We start from the raw sequence: 23,780 nt of genomic DNA, 5'->3' as shown, positions 1-23,780 counted from the left end.
TCAGCAGGAGCAGGCACTCCGATAATCACATGATGACAAGGTTGGCTCGCTTTAACAGAATACGTTGTGGATATCAAGCCATGGTTACTACTATATATCTTTGGTGTTTCAGATATCTGCGAATCCCTTGATTTGGACGAATAGCGTAACCTCAGCATCACATTATCATTATCATAAGAGATATTTCCACACGTAGCCATACATGAATTGAAGAAATTGGCAGATAAAGAGTAAAAGAAGTATGTCTACAGGCTAAATGTATCTATGAGAAACCCAGTCGCCAGGGCCAGGCGATGACCAACCATTAAATCACTCAACATCCCTCACACTCCTTAAGCATCTCTCAAGTCGCCTCTTTCTCTCCTTTTCCCTAACGAGCGTGCTCCTAACAAAATCCCGAATCGCCCCACGTCCAACCTGCTCCCTCCAGGACGTCCAGCCCGCAAGCTCACCGACAACAACATCCTTATTCCAGCTTATCTCCCTAGAAAGCCTTGCAATTTGGTCCTCACTATTCGTGATCTTTTCTTGCAAGTCACGGAGCGAGCGGAGACGTGACTCTTCAAGGCCAGGGAAGTTGAGGTTGAATTTGCGGGGTAATGAGGATGAAGCTAACGCGTTGCGGGAGCGCGTGAGGGTTCGTGTTGAGGAATTTAAAGACGCAATTAGGGAGAGAGGGCGCGAGAGTGAAGATAAAATTGCGGAGGTAGTCGTATCGATTGAGGAGAGGGTCGACAGGAATTGGAGGAGTGGAGAGGAGTCTGAAGTTGACGTTGAGAGGTAGGATGCGTAGCGAGAAAAGGCATCAACGTGAGATGGTGGAAGGGCGTTGGTTGAGTATTTGAGGGTTGAGAAGACCGATGCAGCGAGGGCCACGGCGTCCGCGATGTCGGAGGTCGCATTTTGAAGGGCGTGTCCGCGGCGTAGGAGAGACCGGGTGTGAGTGTGTGTTGCGTGAACCATGTCTTGCGCGTGGGAAATGAACTGCTCTGCTTCACGGATGCCTTCTGAAGTGATTGGGTCATGGTCTTCGATGATGGATTCGGACAGAGCCTGGGCTTTCCGGTGAGAGCGGTCGGCCATCATTTGAGGCTGGAGTTCGGGAACGAGGATGAATTCCCAGAGAAGTTCGTGGGTGGAGAAGGTTGGGTGAGACAAGAGGATCTTGAGGAAGCGGTCGAGGCGTTCTTGCATGTTGTGGAGGACGGCACGGGAAGGTTTTGAGTGGATTTGAAAGGGGTTGCGGAAGTCGGTGAGCGAGGGCATGTAGGAGGCGGGGTGTTCAAGCGAGAGGCATTCGGCGAGGGTCTCAAAGTCAGACAATGTACGGCGGCATGTTGTCACTGTGTACATTGTTGTATGGGCAGGCACATCTTGGCCGTCAATAGGAGGTGTTGGTGCGCCTGATTTGAGAACAAAGCGGACTGTTGCGTCTTCGACGAAGAAGGAGCGGACTACGGTTGTGACCCGTCCGGATGACTCGTCGTGGGAAGAAGGCGGATTGGAAAGGAGGATTAGGTCGTCAATGCGGTTTCGAACTTCATCATCCTTGGCAAGCTCGATAGCAGTCAATCCACGGGATTCCTTGAGGTGATGATCCACTCTTGAGTCCGAGAAGAGGATGCGAACTTGGTCGACACGCCCATATTTACTGGCCATCATTAAAGGCGTGAATTTCTTGTCATTGGTGGCGTTTGGGTCACAGTCACTTTCTCTGAGGATGCGTATGGTGATTTCGGGATCGCTGACGATGTGCAGGAGAGTATTGCCTCTGGAGTCGACGTGATCGTCGAGGTGCAAAGGCTCGCCATCCCCTTGAGACTCTTGAGCTGCTGTGAGGGCCTCGTTCACCATTGCCTTGTATTCAGGATGGTCGTATGATCTACACAACGCGAAAAGCGGCGTCTGTCCAAGCTTATCACGTTGGCGCCAGGGGAGTAATCCTTTGAGTCTTCGCATTACTGCGGGCGTGCTAAATAGATAATGTGCGGCTGTGCGCCCTCGCTCGTCAAACTTGCGTAAATAAGATGTGATGGCACCCTCGTCAGCTGCCGCTGTTAGATAGTCGAGTAGAAGGTCAACAATCTCGGTTTGAGCAAGCTGAACAGCAGCACTGAGTAAAGTGGTTCCATCTGTGTTCGTATCCTCAAGTACGTCAGTAACCGAGTAATACTCGCCCAAGCTTAGGAGATATTTGAGAGCTTCAGCTCGGCGACTCTCAACCGCCATCATTAATATTGAATCACCATGCGGATCTTGTGTCTTGACCAATGTCTCTATCGAGCTATCTCCTTCAATGGCGCTGCTGATTGAGTTCAGAGTGGTAGTCCGTGACAAAAATGAAATGCCTGATGACTCTGACAGGCTCCTGACATCCATCGACACCCGCTTAATGGGAGGCTTCGTGTCACGGGGCGAAGAAGCCTCCCACGTTTGGAATGGAAATACGTGTGCGAGAGGAGGCGCCTCCGAAGCTGCTTCCAGACCCTCATCGCGTGTTTGTATTTGGTCTCCAAATAGGGGAAGCATCCGCTGGGAATCCCGATTGGGTTGCCCCTCGTCCAATGGTTGCTCCTGCGAATCAGCAGCGTCGTACGCCTCAAAGAAGGATTCGTGATAGCCATCCGGCTCTAGAATAGCCTTCATATCAGCCACGCGCCCAGCTTTGGTAGCATTCCACAAGCGTTTATTTCGAATGCTGGCTCGTCGAAGTCCCGCAGGATCAGCCATTAAATAGGTCAGGACCGCTTCAAATGTGCTCAAAGCATAGCCCATCTCTCCACTATCAACATCATCAACGTAGATGAAGTGTTGCATGTACAGCAACCGAGCTTGAAGATTCTTCACTTGAGATCTGATCACCACGATCAACAAGAGAGATACCAAGATGTCGGCGTTTATCGTCACAGGGGCTGACTGCTTTTCATCGCTTTTATTGTATTCGCCCGGATAGGATAGAACCTTCACTGTCTCCAGAAGTGTATTAAGCATATCGTGGGGACACTTCGCGTCCAGCATTTTGCGAAATTCCTCCACTGCCCTACCAAGCCGCAGAAGAAGCTCGCGTTTACCGTCGCGCCCACCCTCCACAACAAGGCCAACCTGGGAAACGTCGACATACTCCATTTGTCGAATCCTGGCATCTAGTTCTATATCTTCCGGTTGTCGGAAGCTGCACAGACGCGGGAAAAGGAGCGACTCATGAACCTGCTCCGCAACATAGCGTTCAATATAGCGCTCAACCACTGGGCCTGTTAGGTCGGTAGTTGCTCCGAGAAGAGACAGCTGTTGCTGATCAACTAGGCGAAATAGATCAATTGCAGCTGTAACAGCAGTTTCCAGGCTACGACGCATTAAGTCTTCGTCATCTTCAAAGTACTCTTCAGAATTGAATGGAAGACCCTTGCTGCGGCGGGACGATGAACTTTTGATGGAGCCGTTTTCATCGGCAATCGACTCCTCGCGAACTCGGCCAGATTCGTTATCATCTAGCATGGGTGACCGCGACGGCGGTGGTGGTAACGGTTTTCCTAGTTCTTTTCCGAATTCCCTAAACAACCTTTCCAACCCCGGCTGCATCTGCCGCGCAATCATGGGGAAGTTGGCCAGCAGTTCCCCAAAGGTTCGGATCTCCTTTTTTGGGGGCGTTGAGATAGTGCCGGCTGTTTCACCAGGCTTAGCGCTGGCCTGAGAAGGGTCAACCCTAGAACCTGTTCCAGGAACAATCGCGGGGATAATTTTCGCGGGCTCGAAGGAACCGACAAGCGGTCTCGAGATGTAATATATAAGCCATGGTTGTGATTCACCGGTCGGGGCATAGTATAAGGCGTCGGACAGCAATTGTGCCTGGCTCAACGACTTGAAGCCTGAGTCTCGTTAAGCACATTGTCACTCAAATAATCACTGAAGCGCTCTTACCCTTGTTACTATAGACCAAATTGTCTCTGATGATCACTGTCCTCCCGTTGGCGGTAGTGACCTGCTTTGCCTTACCTCTACCATCGCGCACGTTTGAATCATCCCTCCCTCCCGCTCCACTGGAGGCTGGTATCCGTAAGGTATGGCTGCCCAAGAACTCTTCAGAAACGACGAGATCGGAGTAAAGTAATGACGATTCACGATCGCGTGATCCGATTAAAGATTCACTGACGGGGACGAGCAGAACCTAGAATGCATCCTGAGTAAACTAAATCCTCGACAGTCTGAAGCGGCGCAAGAGGGGAGGCGTACATGATTCTCGACTGGCACACACTGCCCCGGCACAGTGCTCCGAAAGAAAGCCCGGAGAAAAGGATTTAGAGGGTGCATCCAAGCGGTCCTGGACGACGGCCCGTTGGAGAAGATCTGGCGCTCATCAAGCCGCCGCTGTCAAGCTCACAAAAAGGAACGTTCGCCGGTGGATCAACAGTAGGGAGGCTCAGGCGCATCTGCCCCGCGAGCAGCCCAAAATCTAGCGAAAGCGTTGAAAGTCTGAGAATGCAATCGTGTGCTTGAGCAAAGGTGATCAAGATTTTGATGCTATGATAATTCCGACACATCCATTGACAAATACAAGGAGCAGTCGTTCAGTCAACAGCTTCCGTGCAGCAGCTGGGTGAAGCTATCCGCGCTATACCGGATACGGACGGCTAGGCTTCTGGATTCTTTCGTTGATAACTTGTACTGGGGTTTCGTTTAGGCTTCTGAACCAGGAAAATCAAGATAATATACATAGGCCACACTAGACTACAAAAAAGACCTTTTCCACCTGACCACGAGCGAATACTCACACAACTCCGTCTGTGGCAAAATGGTTATCGTCTTCAAACCCGGCGGTCTCCTGATGGCGACATGCGCCAGGCATAATACTTCGTACAACGACGATGTAAGAACAGCAAAAAGAAACTCTAGAGTCTACGGACTCTCGGGCTCCTTGTTCCACCAAATTTGATCCTGGTCGAATCTGCTACCCGACAAACCAAGCCCCGAATATTCCTCCCCTCGTTTCCTAACAATGCCTTGGTGAAGGCTGTTCGACCTTGGTGGAAGCCACGGAAAATAATCTCTATGGCTTTGATATCCATCAAGAGACCACGTTCCTGGATCTGTGCGAAGAGATGCGACGTCAATTGGTATGCCGGGTCATAGCCGCCTCGACGAGACTTGGTGAAGCCCAGGACTCCGGTGCCAAACGACATCAAAGGACTACCGTTTGGTCGTGTAAGTGTAAGTATCGTATTGTGTCGGTGCGAATAGACGTGGATGTGATGCGGAGGAGTTTGGTCGCTGTAAGGTCGCCTGAGAATAACTGATTCCAACTCCGACGCCATCTTTGAGAAGTCTCCGCTGACAGCACCCCCGTTCCCGCCAATTGAGTTTGTAATTGCTTTCAATGGCGAGTCTTCTTTCACAGATTCATTTGGTTGCGTGCTTGCACCTGCTTTTTCTTGCTCACTGGATATCTGCTTCGACGGCGAATTGAAGGTTTGGCGCGTCGAGGAAAAAGATCGTATCTGACAGGACAAGGGAACCTTTGGATGGTACTGACGACCAACCGATGGAAGAGCTCGCCGCAAGCTGTGGGTGAATGTGTTCATACTGAATCTAGTTGTTCGCGAGGGCGGATGGGTAAGAAGACTGCAAATTTCAAAAACGAGCAAAAGGTCTCAGGCCGCCCCTCAAGTAAGGCGGAGCTCTGGACGACCAAAGAAAGAACGTAGTCGAAAACAACAGGTGATTTGACACCCCGGACACCACTTTTTGACCTGAATGAATTGTAGCGGCGGTGGTCCGGGTAAGGTGAAGGCGGCGGAAAAGGGCCGAATTTTCGATTCTTGGCAATGGTAGCTCGACTTTTTTCCCTTCAAGCAGCCGTTGCCGACATCGCTTTCTCTCGCCTCATCCGCAACGCCTCATCCTTCGCGCTTCGTCTTGCCGTTGGGCACTCTTTCGACCTAATAATTCGATTCTTACCATATTTCTCTTTCATTCATCGACATAGCATGATCGCGGCTACGAGGCTGCCGGCCACCGCTCGGGTGGCCGCTCTGCGCTCTCAGGTGTTGGCGCTCAGGGCGACAGGTGGAAACTCTGCCGCTTTACAACGGTCTCTGATTCAGTCCCCCTTGTATGCGACTTCCCGCTCAATAGACTGCGCCAAATCCCCTGTTTCTCGCCTTCTTTCACCCTACGCCTCCCTTCACCTGACTCGATCTTTTCATGTCGGCACACCTCGGCTGCAGCAGAAGCAGGAGCAAACTGAAAAGAAGTCTGAAGAGACAAAGCAGGAGAAGAATGAAGAAAGCAAGGATGAGGACAAGTCGGAGCAGAAGAAGGAAGATAAAGAGGATGCGCCTCCCCCTCCTCCCCATGGAGATAAGTCCCCGTGGCAAGTCTTCCGGGACACTCTTCAGCAAGAGTTCAAGGCATCCAAAGAATGGAACGAGTCAACAAAGGCCCTTGCATCTTCAGCGCATCAGTTTGCCGAGAATGAGAACGTTAAGCGTGCCCGTGCTGCCTATGAGGCTGCCCAGGGTGCGGCGTCTTCACGAACTGCGAGTGCACTCAAAGGAACAGGACGCGTTATCGGAAAGAGTGCCTCATGGACGTGGAATACCCCTGTTGTTAAGGGGCTCCGAAAAGGTGTTAATGCGACTACATCTGGGATAGAGAAGGCAACACGCCCTGTGCGAGAGACTGAGGTTTATAAGACCGCTGTTGGAGGCGTGAAGCAAGCCATCGACGACGGCAGCAGTTCTCGCTACGGTGGCTGGACCGAGAAGGAAGAACGTCGACGAATGAGACAATTGCGTGAGCAGGAGGAGCTTAAGTCCGGCCGCCGGAAGGCTGAGCCTATGGTTGAAGATCCAAAGTATGCTTTCTTCTCCTGAACCATTTTTTCCCCTGTCTTCTAACAGTAATTATGTCATTAGCGCGGGAACGAACATCACACTTCATAAAGACTCGGCTTGGAAGGAGTCGTGGCGTGAATTCAAAGACTCAAATCCTATGATGCAGAAGCTGTTCTCTTTGAAGGAAACATACAATGAGTCAGAGAACCCCCTGATTAGCACGGCACGCAGTATTTCGGACCGGATTGCAGGCTTCTTCGCCGAGAACGAAACTGCGCAGGTAGTCAAGAAGTTCCGAGAAATGGACCCGAACTTCCAGATGGAAGCGTTCCTGCGGGAGATGCGTGAATACATCCTTCCCGAGGTGCTGGATGCTTACGTTAAGGGAGATATCGAAACACTCAAGCTTTGGCTCTCAGACGCTCAGTTCCACGTTTATGAAGCTCTCACAAAACAGATCACCACAGCAGGTCTGAAGTCGGATGGTCGTATCCTTGATATCCGCGGAGTTGATGTCATGAGCGCCCGTATGCTGGACCCCGGTGATATCCCCGTTTTCGTGGTTATGTGTCGCACGCAAGAAGTCCATGTTTACAGAAACGTCAAAACAAATGAGCTCGCCGCTGGGATGGAGGACAAGGTTCAGTTGGTTAACTATGTCATGGGTCTCACCCGAATCCCTGAAGATGTGAACAACCCCGAGACCAAGGGCTGGAGATTGATCGAGCTCCAGAAGGCTGCTCGGGATTACATCTAAACGAACAGCGTTGATTACTTCTATCGCGAACATTATTGCCGCTTCCTCCGAACTTTGATGACATACTACCACAGCCTTTTTTTCCGGACTCCCTCCCATTACTCCACTTCTCGAATGTCTGATATATCCGACTGTACTATATTACCTATTCGAATAGAGGCCAGTTGGACTGGCGCTTCATGTTATGTTTTAGTAACCGTTCGGTATGGGTATCTTTCCATGATTCTTGATTATATGCCAGTTGTGGAAGACGTGTATTTCTATTTATTTTAATATGTTGGCAGTTCAAACGAGATACTTGTATCTATTTGACGATGTGCCGAAACGTGTTGAACTCATATTTCATCTGCTTTGGCTTGTGGCGCATGGTGTTTTTTTTTTTGGCCAACTTCATCCATCCTCCACTCCTCTATCACTTTTGCATAAGGCCCCTTGGTCCAGCATGTCAATTTTCTGCATTTCTTACACAAATATAAGTTACAAGATATATCAATGAAGTGGAATTGAGAGTTGAATCATTAGAAGGCGGCTAATGGCCATATCTATATGCTTCTCAATATCATAGTCATACTTTAAACACATGTACCGAGACAATTTCAGATCGAAAAGAAAAAAAGGTCGGGCGTCAGCGCAGGTATTAAACAATAGAACGAGTGCACAGACTATTGGGATCCACCACGTCCGGCACCACCCATGAGATTACGCGCCCTATAATATGATTAGTGCTCTGGGCCGGAAGAAAGCTAGCACGACAAGACTTACATATTTGCGATGTTCGGGTCGCTCATTAAGCTTGCCATGTCCGGCATGCCACCCCCTTGGCCAAAATTCTCTGCCATCTGTCGCAGTTGAGGGTTGTTCATCAGATTGCTGAGCATATCAGGGTTGCTCATGATGTTTTGAGCCATGCTGGCAAACATGGGGTTGTTCATCAAAGATCCAAGATCAGGCATGCCACCGCCGCCACCACCACCTCGGCCACCGCCGAGCATGCTAGCGAGGGAAGAAAGATCAGGCATGCCACCGCTGCCGCCGCGCGAGGCTCCAGGTGCATCATCAACGGACTCCGTCGGAGGCTCAGGACCGCGGCTAGCCTCTTCAATCTTCTTCTTGGAAGTCTCCAAGCCCCTCTTCATCGCCTCGCTTCCACCATTACCTTCGGCCTCGATACCATGTTCATAGGCCTCCTTCGCTCCGTGGTAGTCACCCAGATCGAATCGAGCAAGACCCAGTCGGCTCCACGCCTTGGAGTACTTGGGATCAACAGAAGTGGCAAGCTCTGCATCCTCCGCGGCCTTTTGGGGCTGTCCTGATGCGGAATAGGCAGCAGCACGGTTAGAAAGGTAGATGGGATTGGCAGGGGCGATAGCGAGAGCTTTCGTGTAAAGATCGATAGCAACACTGTACTCCTTACGAGCCATGGCGGCATTACCCTCGGACTTCAGCTTGTCGGACTCGGGGGTGGGAGCACCAGCCTGGGGCTTCTTCTCAGTCTGAGGCTCTGTGCTGGGGGAACCGGCAGAGGACTTGTTGCGCAACTTTTCGTAGACGCTGTAGATACTGGCAAGGGACTGTCCGCCTAACGCTTCCTTCATAGCAGCCTCGTCAGACGGATCAACCTTGAACGTATCCGCAATGCATGACTGGGCAATCTCAATAGATTCGGCGTCATCTGCCGTGAGCGTGCCATCCTTGACGCTGGTGTTAAGAAAATCAATTATAGCCAGCGCGAGGCGCTTCTTGGACTCTGTAGGGGCCTAGAAATCAATGATTAATTGTTAGCTTCAAGCACTACGCTAGAGTTAGACACAGACTGAATTGTGGTTACCATGATGGAGATTGACAATATTTCTGTCAAAGCTCGAGAATGTTTGTATATCTGGCGAGAAGCAGCGGGGGGCCTTTGATGCGGGGATATTTTTGGTAGCGGCGAATCTCGAGCCTTCTGTTTTGCACTGTTTGTTTGCTTTTTCCACGTGATTGTGTGCTGATCTATCCAAAGTGGGCGGTGAGAGCGGAGTAGGGAGCTTCAGCTATCAGCTATCTAGGTCGTCAGTTGATCAGTCGAAAGAGCTCATGGTAATTATGGTCGGAAGCTCTGGGGTTTTGTATGCCCTCTACCCGGCAGTATAACGCGCCTAGATATGTCGAAGATGACCATACCTGCCACCGCATTTTCCCATAACTGTGCCACTTCTCTCGAGCCATGTACTGGCCAACTGGAGTCCCGAGGGTCTATGCGATCAATGGCCCTGGAACTCCAGTCCCATTACCGGACGACGCAGACGATGTTATCCATGAGGACTCCTCAGATCAAGAGCAGGCTCGGCCCCTGAATCAAAGCAATGGCTCAGAATCGCATTCCCGGCTAGGACCGTCGCTGCAGTGGGCAGATGAAGCAATAAGGGGTCTTTCCGTTTCGCGCAATGGCCATATGTTTGCGACGATGACCGACTCCTCAATAACTGTCTGGCAAACCAGGGTATGTTGAGCTGTCTTTTTTTTCATGACGTACGGAAACTGACCGGCTTAAGCCCACCGCTGTCGTTGCAGCGTTTTCTCGATCGTCGACATCACTAGAGACGTACGGCTCTAACATAGCTCTGCTGATGCGTCCTGATGCCACAATCCTGGTTGTTCAGACTCAGAAAGGGTATTTGCTTACCTATACCATTGCCACGGACGCCAACACTCGCGTTTATCAGCAGCAATACGACCAGAGCAGCACCTATAGGCGGCAACAACTGGCTCGTCTCTCGGCCGATGAGGAAGCTAGCAGCATCCACGATGTTAGCATTCGTTTTCGGATGGCAATCAAGATAGAATCCGGAATTGTGAAGGCTTTAGCATTAGACAGCGAGCTTGTGGTTGCAACTGCAAAGCCCGCAGCTATCCAATGCATACGGTGGACGCCTGACGAGCACGGTACACAAACCTCCTCTGAGCTCCTAACCCGAGCTCTAGGTGTGTCAAAACAGACTTCGATCGTGGACATGGTGTATGACCGGGCGATCAATCTCATGGTCTGGGTGACCAATGAGGGTCATGCTTACGCCGTTCAGCGTGTCTCCGAGACAACGCACCAGTCCGAATCTCGCAAAGCTCTCTTCCACGGCCACTGCTTTCACGCACCGACGAACGATGGCGAGAACGCTGTCAATGTTACAGTAAATGCTCGGTTCTCACTCCTCACCGTCAGTTGCGCCAACGGCAATGTTCTTGTCTACACGGCCAAAGACTATCTAGGAAATGTTCCTCTGTCACACAAGCTTCAACCGCCCGCTTCGCTCGGCACCACCGGCGACTTAACGTTCATGTGCTACTCGCCAGACGGGTACTGTCTTTTCGCAGGTTACGAACACGGTTGGACGACTTGGAGTGTCTTCGGCAAACCAGGCGGGAACAGCTTCTCAATAGATCGGTCTCTTGCCGAATCGAATGGAGAAGATTGGCTGACTGGCACATCACATGGTTGTTGGATAGGTGGAGGCTCAGATATCATTCTAACCAGCAGAGATGACCGGCGCCTGTGGATTCTCGAAACAGCCCGCAGCGCTCTTACTGGATGCTATTCCTCCGCCAACCTCGCTAGAGGTCTTCTGCAAACAGGAACAGAAGTAATCATATACCGCGGACACGACTTGCCTGATCTCATAACAATCTCTGGCAAAGACTCACTGTGGCACCATGCACAGTACCCACCCGCTTACCTTCATTCCCAGTGGCCCATCCGCTCCAGTTCAGTATCCCAAGATGGTAGATATGTTGCCATAGCTGGAAAACGGGGTCTTGCACACTACAGTGTGAACAGCGGCCGCTGGAAAGTCTTTGAAGACTCAACTGTCGAGAATTCTTTTGCTGTTCGAGGCGGGATGTGCTGGTACGGTCATATCTTGATTGCGGCCATAGATCGTGACGGGTCATACGAGGTCAGTTCCGCAAAAAACAACAAGTGCGTTGATACTAATTTTTGGAAACAGTTATGTATGTTCTCTCGCGAACTTCCGCTGAATAACCATTCTGTTCTCCATGTAGAATATCTTCCATCACCGGTGGTTTTCATTGGGCCGTCTGGCGAGGATTCACTCCTTGTTTACACCTACGAGAATATTCTTTACCACTATATCATCACTTCGACACAATCTCGCATTGGTCTAGTCGCTGTTGGTCAGATTGCGTTCAATGGCATTGTGAGGGCACCGACCCGTGTCCGGTCCATCAGCTGGGTTCTACCTGAAGAACAGTTGCGTACGTAATAGCGTACACTTTCTGTGATGGAAAATCTGACCTCTATAGGGAACGGGGATCCGTCTCAAGATGTGAAAGTGGCGTCCGTGCTTTTACTCGTCGACGGGAATTTGGTGCTCCTTCAGCCGTCCATGTCAGATAGCGGGGATCTTAAATATGACATGCGCGTCATATCGCACGACGTCGAGTACTATATTTTGATGCGTGATCAACTTTCCTTTAACTTTGCACCACCATATGAGGAATCACTACCACCTAGCCCAGCCGCGGAGTTGGCTCTCAACCAATACCACAGCAACCTCTCCTTACGTGATTCTCTGTGGACATTTTCTGGGAAAGATCTTACGGCGTGGGGTGACGTCCAGGAGGTTTTGCAACGGGAGGACGTGCCGAAGTCGATTGAAGTGCCTCTCGATTTCTACCCCTTGTCAGTACTCTTGAACAAAGGGATTGTATTAGGAGTGGAGCCCGAAACAATTCAACGGCGCGATGTCACGTTCGTAGTGTTGAAATTTGCTATTCGAGTACGTTCTCAAATTCATTACAGTTCAAACGCAGGCTACGTTAACACTCGATAGACACATCTCTTCCTGCCATACTTCTTGCAGCACAGTCTTGTTCAGGGTGATATCCCTGCAGCGCACTCACTATGCCAGCATTTCTCCCATCTTTCATACTTCCCGCACGCATTGGAAATCCTTCTACACCATGTTTTGGACGAAGAAGTGGACAATGTGGCGCGTGATAGCAAATTTGATGATCAAATTCCTAAACATGACCCTCTTCTACCCTCGGTCATCTCATTTCTTCAGGCCTCACTTCCACCCAGCATATACTTAGATGTTGTCGTTCAATGTACGCGCAAAACCGAGCTCCGATCATGGCGTACCTTATTCGCCTACCTCCCCGCCCCGAAAGACCTTTTCGAACAAGCTCTTAAGCTCAACTCCCTCAAAACAGCTGTGGGGTATCTGCTCGTCTTACAAGCGTTTGAAGACGAGTCTGAGGGCCACGATGCCCCGGTTGAAGATTATGTTGTTAGACTGATGATATTGGCGTCACAGAGAAGCGACTGGGAGTTATGTGCACAGCTCGCTCGGTTCCTGGTTGCTCTCGATGGCTCTGGCGATATGCTCCGCCGTGCTGTGTCGCGTGCAGGACTGCGATATGGTAACCAACCGGAAGGAGTCAGCGGGGTCGGAGCTAATCTGAAAGGACTTGGCCTGGAGGCTCGCTCTCCATCCTGGTCTTCGCAATCCGCTACACCCTCCACCTCCGATAAATCCGGGGGCGGAAGCACGAACACTTAGCAAACTTGCTTACCATACACTGCACAATCGATATATATGTACATAGGCATAGCCAATGATTTTGATTAGCTCACTCTGAACAGCTAAAAATTTTCATAAATACTGAATCTCCCTTCCCAGTCAATCCGCACACTGTTGGGGATCTAATCCAAATGCATCTTCCATAGCCCATCACCCAGATAATGCCCATCATCAATTGCAACCCCCTTCCCCTTAGCCTTGATCTCCTCCGTTCCAACCTTCAACGTCCCAACCATACAAATTTCCTCCTTACCCTCCGCCTTAACCGCAACAACAGTCCCCTGCTCTAGCGCATGCTCTGCATCCGGCAACCTTCCACCTGGGCTCGTCAAACCAGGCGCCATAAGCGCCGCACCCGAGAGCACGAATCGGATGGCACCCCGGTCGATTTGGATTGTTGGTAGCATGTCCGGGAACTGGTGGAGGAGTTTTAGATGCGGGATGGGTGGGCCATCAAGAGGTTGGTAGAAGAGCGGAGTTGAATCAATCGTGTAGAGAGTAACTCTGTCGGGCCTATTGAGTTCAGAGAGAGTTAGTTTGCTTTACTTCCTTCTTTTGCAACAGATCAGGAAGGGGAGGAATGGGTCGTTGGGGAGAGGGAAGCAATGTACAGTTTCACGGCATCGAGCTGCGCTTTCTTAGGTAGGATCTCGTCAATATATGGTTCGCATCGTGGGTGAGCCTCGACGAGCTTTTGGCGCAGAGCGCGCTGTACTGAGGATTTGACCTTTGAGCGGTTGCTTGGTGGGATGCTGTCCAGTGCCTGTTAGCTTGGGTTCTAGGTTTCCTGCCTAATGCGGCATAATGTTCCATATCTGGAAGTTAAAGAAAGTCGAAATAATATCCGAGCATTGAATATACGCACTCTTTTTTGAACATGATGCCGGCTGTGTGTTTGTCGAGGTCTACTCTTGTTGCGGCATGCGCTGAGATCGCGGGGAATTCGTCACGTGAATAGCATAAATTGATATGACATAGATATCTGCTCCGTACCAGCAGCCGAACTAAACTGAATACGGTTGATATTTTGATTATTTACTATAAGTTTCAAAGGGGTCACGAAATATTTTACAAGGTTGAATCAGAGTAACAAGTATGGTAATTTCATATGCAAAGGTAATAAATTTTCGATTATGTATCACTAAGAACGGGCAGCGCCAGCCTTAATCAAAAGGATATCACCATCCTCGACAATATAATCCTTACCCTTGGTCATGACTTTACCAGCAGCCTTGACCGCGGCTTCATCACCATACTCCCGAAGAGTGTTGTAGTTGTAAACAATTGCTTGGATGAAGGTCTTTTCAAAGTCACCGTGGATTACACCGGCCGCGGCTGGTGCCTTGGTGTTCTTCCGGATGGTCCACTGGCGAACTTCATCAGCACCAGTGGTGAAGAAACTGGCCAAGTTTAGAACCTGGCGCATTTGCACGATGGCCTTGGGTAGACCAGATTTAGTGCCGAGCCTCTTGCACTCCTCCTCGGCTTCCGCCTCGGTCTCGAACTGGGTAAGACGCTCCTCGAAAGAGGCGGAGATGGGAAGGATAGAGTCTCCAGGGGAGTTGGTCTTAATCCACTCCATGAGTTTAGGAATATACTTGTTCTTCTGCCGGATGTAGTCCTTCTCGCTCAGGTTGACCAGGTAGACAACTGGCTTAGCAGTGAGGAGGAACAGAGGGTTGATGACTTCGACCTGCAATGTCTGTTAGTTCTGAAGGAAACATAACATGCACATGAAGCGAGCAGAATCGAGTGATGGTATCAGATAGGGTTTGTTCTCATACTGCCTCTACGTTGGAATTAAAATTGAGGCATTCGACGAGCTGGGTTAAATCGAGCAAAGCTCTTATTCATCATACAAGCCGGAAAGACAGGGCAAATAGAAAAAAGGGTGAAAAAAAAGCATACCTCTTTAGGGGTCCAGTCACCATGTCTGATGTTCTTGCCCGCCTGCAAGAACTCGAGAACCTTGGCTGTGGTGGCCTCGTCTTCTCTTAGCTTCTTCATCTCCAGAGACTGTCCACCACGTCTCGTCTGCTTCTTCAGATTCTCGAGCGCCTTCTCGACGAATTCGATATCCTTGATCCGCAGCTCCTCGCTGATGATACTCAAGTCACGGACAGGGTCAACATCACCCTCGACGTGAATGATCTCAGCATCGTCGAAACATCGAACGACCTGGAAAATGGCGTCGACAGCACGAATATGGGACAAGAAGGCGTTACCAAGACCAGCACCAGTGGAGGCACCGCGGGTCAGACCGGCAATATCATAGATGGTCAAGTTGGCAGGAACCTTGGACTTGGGCTTGTAGTGCTCACACAGCCAGTCAAATCGCTCATCAGGAACGATGACCTTGGCCTCCTCAGGGTCAATGGTGGCATATGGAAAGTTGGCGGGGTTACCAAGGCCCGACTTGGTGATAGCCTGGAACAGTGTGGACTTGCCTACGTTGGCGAGACCAACCTGTCATGATGTTAGGACATCTTAATTGACAGAAGCAAGAAGTGTGGTGAAAGAAGATGAAATTTTTCAGGGGGAAGAGAGGGTAATAAGGAAAAGACGGAGGCTGGGAGGGGCAGAAGAAAAAATAATAGCTGGTGGGGTCTTGCTCACATACGATACCACTCTTCAAGTTGTTTCCGGGACGGCCCAAAAGGACCTTTTCTTGGACGGGAGCCTTCTTTGGAGGCATCTTGGATTTCTTTTTCTTGCTGGAGGCGAAGCGGCGGAAGTCAAGAGAGAGGAGAGGTGAGGAGAACGAAACAAGTGGAGGGGCAGACGAAGGGGAGCTCAAGGAATAACAGAAACGCGATACCGACGCAGGACCAGCTGCCGACCGGGAGCGAATGAGCAAAACGGGGAACGACGTGGTGACGACGGCCCACCGACAGCGGGCTGAACGCTGATTGAGAATGAAAAGTGACTATAATAATACAGGGGGTAAGGAAGAGGCTGCAAGAAGACCTAATACTTCAATTGAGTAGTTTCGCGCCAAAAGCGTTCGAGTTCTCGACGCCATCAAAAAAGATTTTGTTGTTTCTTACATGTATTGCTCGTACTTCACCGCCCACATGACCGCTATCAGTCACATGACGTCTGGTATATTCGGACACCGTACCCTAGTAGTTCTCTTAACGGATCTTATACCAGTATGGTGTAGATGGGCTATTAAGCCTCGCCCAAGAGAACAGTCAAAGTAACTTATGAGTCTGGCTTCCTAGCCATGTGAGGCGCATCGGGACCACCATCATTTTCTCAAAACAGGTGCACTCTGGATTAAGAGGCTCCTGTTTGCAGGCTTGATTACCACTCCTTGTTATCCTTGAGAAATTCCTCTCCGTGATTTGACCGAGCAACAAGGCAGTCACGGAGGTGGTGTGCTCCCAATCGTATCCATAGAAGATCTCTTCCATCCCATATAGCTCGTCCTCAAGCATGCTCCTCACAACCATTTCCTCGCCCCGCGGCCTTGGAGGGTTTGAAGACCAAGGTAGCCGTTGTTCCCGAGCTCGTCAATATGTGCCTCAAGGCCATTTGTCTCTTCAGAAGTAGCAGCCCAGAAGAAATACACGCGGTTGTTCATGGGTGCCTCACCAAGGCGGCGGCGGGTGGTTCGTGGTTGACCGCGAGGTATTCTTTGGCTTGCGCTTTCAGGAGTCAACTCAGCCCTTACCCGCATCGATCTTCCGTTCAGTCGTTCCATATAACCTCTCATCCTCTGAAAGTACCCTCTTTGTTTTAATTGCCTGACCTAGCATGTCTTAGTAGTGCCCGCGGATTCTTCCTGAATGGTGTGCCAAAAAAAAAAAAAAAAAAAAAAAAATTAAAAATAAAAATAAAAATAAAAAAGGCAACAGAGCCAGGGAGACATTATCTGTTGAGTTCTTCCCGAGACTGATCTACGCAGATCAGCCCCGAAGTGTGTCGTCGTATCTCAGCTCTTCGGCGGCTGAGGTAAATGTGCCGGGCATTTAGAAGCGCGGCTCTCCAGTTCAGTAGGGTAGTCGTTGGGATCTAGTTCGCGTCCCAGCCTGAGCCCGAAAGTGACATTGTTGAGATTGGATTGAAGACAGAAGTCGGGTTGCAATGATTCTTCTGCTGATAAGAGATGCTTTGGATAACTTGGGTTGGTAGACGCGGATAAACACAGCACTCAAGAGAATTTGTGTTATCATACCAGGGCAGCGGGCTGAGCCACTGGCTACACTAACCACTTTCACACATTTCTACTATGGATACACTTTCAACCTTGTCGAAGAAATCAATAGCTCTCCTTCTTGTACATCTAGCAAGATTTACAAACACTGTGAAAACACTCAATCACTACCGGGCAGCTCCACAGACTGTCGCAGACGATGTTCAGCCAGCCAATCCGCTTCGTTTGATTTGACTTCATCTTTCTGCGGTCCCCGTACTCATCGCAGCAGCGCTACTCGACATTGTTGTGGTTAAGTCCGCATAATACTAGTGAGCGTCGCCATGGTAGCCATGCCTGGGTTTGACTCATTATTGACTTCCCACGAAATACGGCTGCAAGATTTCCGAGTACTCCTGGTATGCAATACCCGAAGTAGGCTCCATGTTGAACATATAATCACCCCACCAAGGCCCAGCAGCCCACCAAAGGGCCCCAAGCCATACATCACTGTTTTCCTCAAGATACTCCAGCAGATCTGCGACTGCGTCCTTGCAGACCTGGTTGTTTGCGCCTGCAAACTCACCGAGCACCCCCAGTTTCCCGTTCTCTCGCAGCCAGTTTGTAGCGGCTGTCACGCGTTCGCTGCCGATAGTAGAACTGACGCAGGCCGTGTTCGTCCCAGAGCCGTCGGAGTCAAGATACTGGTGCATCTCGTAGATGAGCTTATCTTGGGGATCGGTGAGCGCTTTCATGTTGTCGTTGACATCCACCCAGGTCCAGGCTCCAGTCCAAGAGTTTCCTTCCGCGAAGATATATTGGCTGGTGGCACCGGAGGCGCGAATAGCGTCTATGGCCGCCTGATTGAGGTTCAGGACAAGGGACTGGTCCATGGTGTGGTATTCATTATCTGATTTTTGTCAGTCAAGAACACAAGTGAGTGGATGTCGGAATAAACGGACTGGTATCGAAGATGACAAGCTCATTAGAAGCGAACTCGGTGGCAAGGATGGTCCAGAAGGCTGCAAAGTCATCGGTTGAAGTGATAATGTTGCCGTAGCTTTAGCTCGTCAGCATTGCTGGCCCGTTCGTAGGGTCTGTTGACTAGGGATACATACTACCGTCCATAATTATGCGGGTCAAGGACTGCATACGCACCCAGGGCCGTAATGCCGTTGACCGTCTGATGCAGTTAGCGACTTGCTGTTCTTGGGCCATGCCCAAGATCTGAGGCAAGAGAGAAGAAAGGCGCACCTCGACCAAGTCCTGAAAATACTCGTCCGCTACCGGTCCAGCCAACGAATCAGGCACCAGGCGCTCCATGGAGAACGCAACGCGGAATATGTTCATCCCCTCGTTCCTCAGCGTACCAATCGTACCCAGGTCAGGCCAAATGTATTCCGTGCCCAGTTCGCCGGGGTAGGAGCCCTCGCCGAATTCGGCACCGGCTTCGTTGGTACCAAGCCCTGATTTACAGGCATGATTTTAGCACAGGTAGAGATATCTGGAGAAGCGAGGGGTGTGAGATATACATGTGAAGGCGCCTTTGGAGGGTGCCACCAGGGCCAGGACGGACGACAGAAGGACGAGAGACCTCATGATGATGACAGTTGATATCGATGGAATCGTGCGTAGAGAGAAGAGAAACCAGAATCCTCTATCTACCTTAAATACATTGTGCAACTTCCGTAACAGCAGACTAAATGCCACGAAAGACAAGACGGCCATCCGGTCCGTCGCCCGACTTCACATCCTTGCCTCCTGCTAGTATCCTAAAAAGGTACGGACCAAAACGGAGTGCGGAGTGCGGAGTCTTCTTTTGTAACGGTCCGGGGAAGAGAGATTCATACATTAGGTATATCTTCAGACGATCCTGGACTCAACAGACCTGCCGAACGCCGCAGTGTGGGGAATCAGGGGTCCTGCAGAAGTTATTGGTGGATATTGTATGCACTACTTGGCTTCCTACGCCAGCTGATATGATGGCGCTGTTGCATTGGTCAGTTAGCCATAGTTTGATGAACAAGACTCGGCAGGACTACCCAAGGATTGACGGGCTGCCTTGGAAGGACGAAACGGAATCAATATAACTCTTGAGTTCGTGAAACGTCTTGGAGGGAAACAGCAGATGTGAAAGTTATGGGAGGGGTTTTTGTTAGAGATATATTTTGGCGTGGCATGACATAGGGCTATTGTTACCAGCTTTGGTGTATCGTCCAACAAGCTGGTCTTCACTTCCCGACACTCACGCCTATTGTTCGAGATCATAGCAGTAGTATTAGCCTCTGAAGTACGTCTCATTCAACCGAACGATACAGACGGAAACGTCCCTTGTGGGTCGAAGCGAGTAGACAGGTAATAAATCTTAATAGTACACATTCGCAACCGTATCCCTATTATAGGGTACGTAGCCAGCGAAACTCCGAGAAACAACAGTAGGGATAAGAAAGTGATTCAAGAGAGAAATGGTATGAGATAGAATGAAATGGAAATAACTGCCGTACTTGAACCACCCCTAAACCTAAGTACTGTATGCAATCGACACCCTACCACCGAGCTCCACGAACGCCTTGAAAGCAGAAGTAAGCTTGTAGAAAATTCGAGATTGAAAGAAAACTGGTTTCGGTTAAGGATCTATTATAACTCCATCGCATCGTTCGCGTCAGATTCGTTATCGACAACCCCTAGCAATTTTGCGTAGGGAACTGTAACGCGCTGGAGGTCTCGGTGTTTGCCTGCGGAAGAAAAAAAGGCCATTAGTTAAACAGTGTGTTAAGAAGACTCGGTGTGGAATATCTTACCAAGAGCCAAGATAACCTCCTTCAGCAACACCTCTCGCGGCCAGCCACAGAGCGTCTCGGTGCTTTCCTTCCAGTTACGGTCGGCATGTTCGGCGCGGTGCTGGATGGCCATTCGTGAATTGCCATCCTCGACATCGCCCTCATCGTTTTCAAAAAGCCCGCCTAACAAACCCTTAAGTAGTTCCTCCACTTTACCCCTCAGACCCTCGGCCCCGATCCGTTTCGCGTACATGGACAGATATAGCCTGAATTCCTCCTTTGCACCAAGAGAGAGCGCACCAGCGAGTCTGTTCTCCAAATGCGCGATTGAAACACTGGATTCGAAGCTTTCGTATCCTTCTCTTGACAGAAGGGTTTTGATGAGTCGTTGTAGGAAGTAAGCGCGGCCACGGAGGAGTGTCTCGTTTGTGGTGTTGCGTTCTAAGAACGGGATGATGCCAGCTGAGACGGCTGCTCGGGCATCTTTGTCCTTCTGCTGTGTGTTTGACGCAGATTGCAGGTTACCAACGGGGGCTTCGGTCGAGTTCCAGTATTGGCTGCCGACGGCCCACCAAGCTTCCGAGAGCCGCTGCCAGGTGTAGAGGGATGGGGAGTAGGCGTATCCTTCGCCGTTGGAAAGGGCGATGATGATGCGACCTTCGGAGTTGATTCGGGCGTTGGTGATGGAGGGGGCGGCGCTGGGGTGAGCGCCTAGGGTGTGAATGGCGGCATCAAGGACGGGCTGAAGAGAGACTGGAGGATGTGGCGACGAGAGGTGCTCGACGTTCCAGACGTAGCACATGCCTACTGCAGATATGGAGAGGATCCAAGGACCGTTGCATTCTAGGATAACGGGTTGTGCTTCGAGGACGAGAGCGCTGACTAGACGACGGCCCGCCGGGGTCCAGATGTACACTGATCCGTCTTCGCAGGCGGCTGACCACATATTTTGATTTCCTGTAACGAGGAGAACAGTTCTTGGGAGAAAGTCCTGCCAAAGAGGCTGCTCGCCGCGAAATAGAGTGAGTCGGACCGGCTCACGGTCAGCAGCTCGTCCTGTTAAGCTAGCCCCAGACGGATTTCGAGCTTCGAAAACAACATCTACCCGCGATTTGTTCGATTCTCCGGACGTGCTAGGAGGTTCTGTCGGCTTGCCTGCAGAGTCGATAGCGCGTACAATGTGGGTGCGAACTTTCGGTACGGCTAATCGAAGTTGGCTCACGGACATACATGGGTTCACCACCGCAGGCCGGATAAACTCTGGAGTCGGTTGTTGTCCTGTGGGAGGGTCCTGGGGCTGCGCCGGGAGGAGGCCTTCAGGTGCGCTGGTAAGTATAGGAGTCGCGCCATTCTGGCTTGCCAAAGCCACACGTTTTTCGGTGTGGCCATCCTCTTCGTCTTCTAACTGTGCCAACTTCCTCTTGTTTCCGAAAAGCAATGTAGCGAGGCCACCCTTCGGTAACCCATCAAACGGCTTGGAGAGATCGACGATGGATTGCGGCGTATCAGCCTTGACCTGGCTGCTCACGGACGCCATTAACCGTGCTTGTGGTAGCGATGACTCGGCACCCCCGGCGCCAGACACCAACAAAGGAGCAATACGCTTCTTTCCATCCTTGGTATACGTGGGCCGCTGCTTTAGTCGCTCTAGCTTGGCTTGGTAAGGATCAGGCTTCTCAGTCTCCGATGCTGATGGCGCTGCAGTGCCGTTCGGCTGTGATTTCTGAGCATCAGTCGATGGAGACGGAGCAGCTGGGGTGACGCCATTTGATGTTGATGGCAAAGGTGTCGGTTTTCCATTGGCCACGGCATCACCTGTAGCATGACCGTCGCCCATCAGAGCACCCATACGTCCTTCGACCCCTTTAAGCTCGCCAGCCTTGCTCTTCTCTTCAAGAAGCAGGCCGTCTGTAGTCTCAGCGATACCTGCACCCTTTCGGTTCGTACCAAATTTGGTGAGTGACTTCTCATTTTCCTCCAACTCCATAGCATAGCCTAAGTCTCCATCCTCGAACCGGACCGCAAGAATAGTGCCATCCAGCGCAGTTGCATACAGGCAGCTGCCATCCGGACTCCATGCCAAGTCTGAGATAGATTTCGCCGCCAATTCCTGTGCCACCACAATCGGTCGTGGATTACTCGTAATCCAAACACTGAGTGATTTGTCGCCTCCAGCGCAAGCAATTACTGTCACAGGGGCCTGTGCCACATGGTCATGACTATCCTGTTGATTTTTTTTTATCGGCTGCGGAGAGTACAATCGGGGAGAAAAGGCACAAACTTCGACAGGCGCTTCGTGACCGATAAGATTGATGTCTCCATCCCAGCCTCCACGATTGATGATAGCCACAGAGCTCACCGGTCCATTGACCGCATTCGCGGCAGCAATGTGCAACCCATCTGGAGACCACGAGCACCGCCGAAAGTAAGCCGTGAGCGGGGAGTTCTGAAAAGGCGCAGTAATGGTCTGTTCAAGCACAAAGTTGTTCATCTGGTCGTGGGCAGTGGAATTCGGAGCTGGTGATGTGAAGCGGAAAATCCGTACCGTCCGATCATCGCTCGCCGTTGCGAAGTACTTGTTCGCCGGATCGAACGTAATCCCCTTAACGTGACTCTGGTGCACCGAGAGAGTTTTCAGTTTCTCAAACGTATGACCCGACCAAACAACCACCTTAGAATCCAGCCCGACAGAAACCAGGATGGACGAGTCACAAGACCAGCCTAAATCCTGAACATCATTATCATGCCCAATTAGTCTCCGAATCGTGCGCCAGTTCTCAACAGGCGGCGCCTCGTTCGATCCTAGCAGAAACCGTCAAAAAATCCATCCAGCGCCGTATACAACCGAACCTACCGAAGCTTGCAGCATGGGACGGCGGGTTCGCGTCCAACGTATAAATACAAACAATCTTATCGTCCGCGCCGGAAGCCAGGTATTTCCCATTCGGCGAGAAGCGAACTGTGTGAATTGTGCCAGAGTGGTTGCTCATCGAGGCCAGCTGCTTCGGCTTGTTGGCATCCTCAGCCCCGCATATAGCTTCTGTAGACCATATCCGAACGTATCCATCTGTATTCAAAAAGGGAAAAATATGCACGGGTCAACTGCTGTTCGGTAGAGTCTTCGTCTCCGCATGAGGGTTCCAATGGGGTCTTGACTGACCTCCCGCTGCTGTTACCAGGCGGCTTCCATCTGGGGAAACATCGCAGCTGTAGACTTCGAACGCCTTCCGCTCGCCTAAGAATCCAGAAAAAGAAACGAAGATGTTAGCCAACACGGTTCTCGAGGCCCGACAAACATAAATGGAGAGCAGCATAGGACGGTATAGTATGTCCATGCTTAAACGGAATGAGCAAAAGATAATACCTCCATGTGTGAGCCAAGTAGGCTTGATGATATGCATAGCCGCAACCTCTTCTGCCTTACTTCTGTTCGCCTGGAGTTGGCTGTCTCGAAGGGGCAGGTTAAGATAGCTCGATCACTGAGAAGTTGACGTGGACAAGAGCGGAGGTAGTCGCAGCATCGCAGGAAAATAGCATTTAACGAATGTCGTATCGAAGAAGACCAGACCGATGCAGTCGACAGCACGGTCGTAGCGGGTACTTCGAGGTTGCAAAAAATAATAAAGGCAATGCGAACAGAAAAAGGACCGTGGGCGCGCCCAAACCCAAAAGTCGCGATCCCCAGCGGCGCGGGAC

General features: G+C 50.8%; 8 protein-coding genes across 8 annotated transcripts, besides 1 other annotated feature; 2 read left to right on the top strand and 6 right to left on the bottom strand.

Annotated features, from left to right (window-relative positions):
- Window positions 1–23,780: part of a sequence feature (contig 1.17 1271..347844(-1)) that runs on past both edges of the window.
- Window positions 144–4,932, bottom strand: ANIA_01280 (putative VPS9 domain protein). The gene is made up of 5 exons (XM_653792.2): window positions 4,770–4,932; window positions 4,379–4,518; window positions 4,253–4,344; window positions 3,994–4,165; window positions 144–3,866 (listed from the first exon to the last, which is right to left on the bottom strand). The coding sequence occupies exons 1-5, from the start codon at window positions 4,841–4,843 to the stop codon at window positions 310–312; spliced, it is 4,035 nt and encodes a 1,344-aa protein (XP_658884.2). The 5' UTR covers window positions 4,844–4,932; the 3' UTR covers window positions 144–309.
- Window positions 5,945–8,099, top strand: tim44 (protein translocase subunit TIM44). The gene is made up of 2 exons (XM_050613176.1): window positions 5,945–6,850; window positions 6,912–8,099. Exons 1-2 carry the CDS (start codon window positions 5,982–5,984, stop codon window positions 7,585–7,587), a joined length of 1,545 nt encoding a protein of 514 aa, XP_050469011.1. The 5' UTR covers window positions 5,945–5,981; the 3' UTR covers window positions 7,588–8,099.
- ANIA_01282 (putative Hsc70 cochaperone (SGT)) lies at window positions 7,009–9,438 on the bottom strand. The gene is made up of 3 exons (XM_653794.2): window positions 9,416–9,438; window positions 8,350–9,344; window positions 7,009–8,295 (listed from the first exon to the last, which is right to left on the bottom strand). The coding sequence occupies exons 1-3, from the start codon at window positions 9,416–9,418 to the stop codon at window positions 8,250–8,252; spliced, it is 1,044 nt and encodes a 347-aa protein (XP_658886.1). The 5' UTR covers window positions 9,419–9,438; the 3' UTR covers window positions 7,009–8,249.
- ANIA_01283 (RIC1 family protein) lies at window positions 9,794–13,145 on the top strand (the record flags this gene model as incomplete). The annotated part of the gene is made up of 5 exons (XM_653795.1): window positions 9,794–10,069; window positions 10,122–11,516; window positions 11,568–11,835; window positions 11,884–12,359; window positions 12,414–13,145. The coding sequence occupies 5 exons, from the start codon at window positions 9,794–9,796 to the stop codon at window positions 13,143–13,145; spliced, it is 3,147 nt and encodes a 1,048-aa protein (XP_658887.1).
- ANIA_10175 (translation machinery-associated protein 20) lies at window positions 13,289–13,979 on the bottom strand (the record flags this gene model as incomplete). The annotated part of the gene is made up of 2 exons (XM_050613175.1): window positions 13,289–13,679; window positions 13,786–13,979. 2 exons carry the CDS (start codon window positions 13,977–13,979, stop codon window positions 13,289–13,291), a joined length of 585 nt encoding a protein of 194 aa, XP_050469010.1.
- On the bottom strand, window positions 14,272–15,915 carry ANIA_10170 (YchF/Obg family ATPase). The gene is made up of 3 exons (XM_653796.2): window positions 15,787–15,915; window positions 15,075–15,632; window positions 14,272–14,859 (listed from the first exon to the last, which is right to left on the bottom strand). The coding sequence occupies exons 1-3, from the start codon at window positions 15,859–15,861 to the stop codon at window positions 14,308–14,310; spliced, it is 1,185 nt and encodes a 394-aa protein (XP_658888.2). The 5' UTR covers window positions 15,862–15,915; the 3' UTR covers window positions 14,272–14,307.
- Window positions 17,676–18,903, bottom strand: ANIA_01285 (protein eglA; the record flags this gene model as incomplete). Its single annotated transcript, XM_653797.1, has 5 exons — window positions 17,676–18,214; window positions 18,267–18,364; window positions 18,423–18,487; window positions 18,559–18,770; window positions 18,837–18,903. The coding sequence occupies 5 exons, from the start codon at window positions 18,901–18,903 to the stop codon at window positions 17,676–17,678; spliced, it is 981 nt and encodes a 326-aa protein (XP_658889.1).
- Window positions 19,942–23,419, bottom strand: hir1 (putative histone transcription regulator Hir1; the record flags this gene model as incomplete). The annotated part of the gene is made up of 4 exons (XM_050613174.1): window positions 19,942–20,039; window positions 20,277–22,805; window positions 22,939–23,151; window positions 23,245–23,419. The coding sequence occupies 4 exons, from the start codon at window positions 23,417–23,419 to the stop codon at window positions 19,942–19,944; spliced, it is 3,015 nt and encodes a 1,004-aa protein (XP_050469009.1).

This window comes from Aspergillus nidulans, chromosome VIII (genome assembly GCF_000011425.1).
Source record: "Aspergillus nidulans FGSC A4 chromosome VIII".
Taxonomy (NCBI): domain Eukaryota; kingdom Fungi; phylum Ascomycota; class Eurotiomycetes; order Eurotiales; family Aspergillaceae; genus Aspergillus; species Aspergillus nidulans.
Note: the sequence above shows the minus strand (reverse complement) of the source record. Positions and strands in the feature narration are given on the sequence as shown.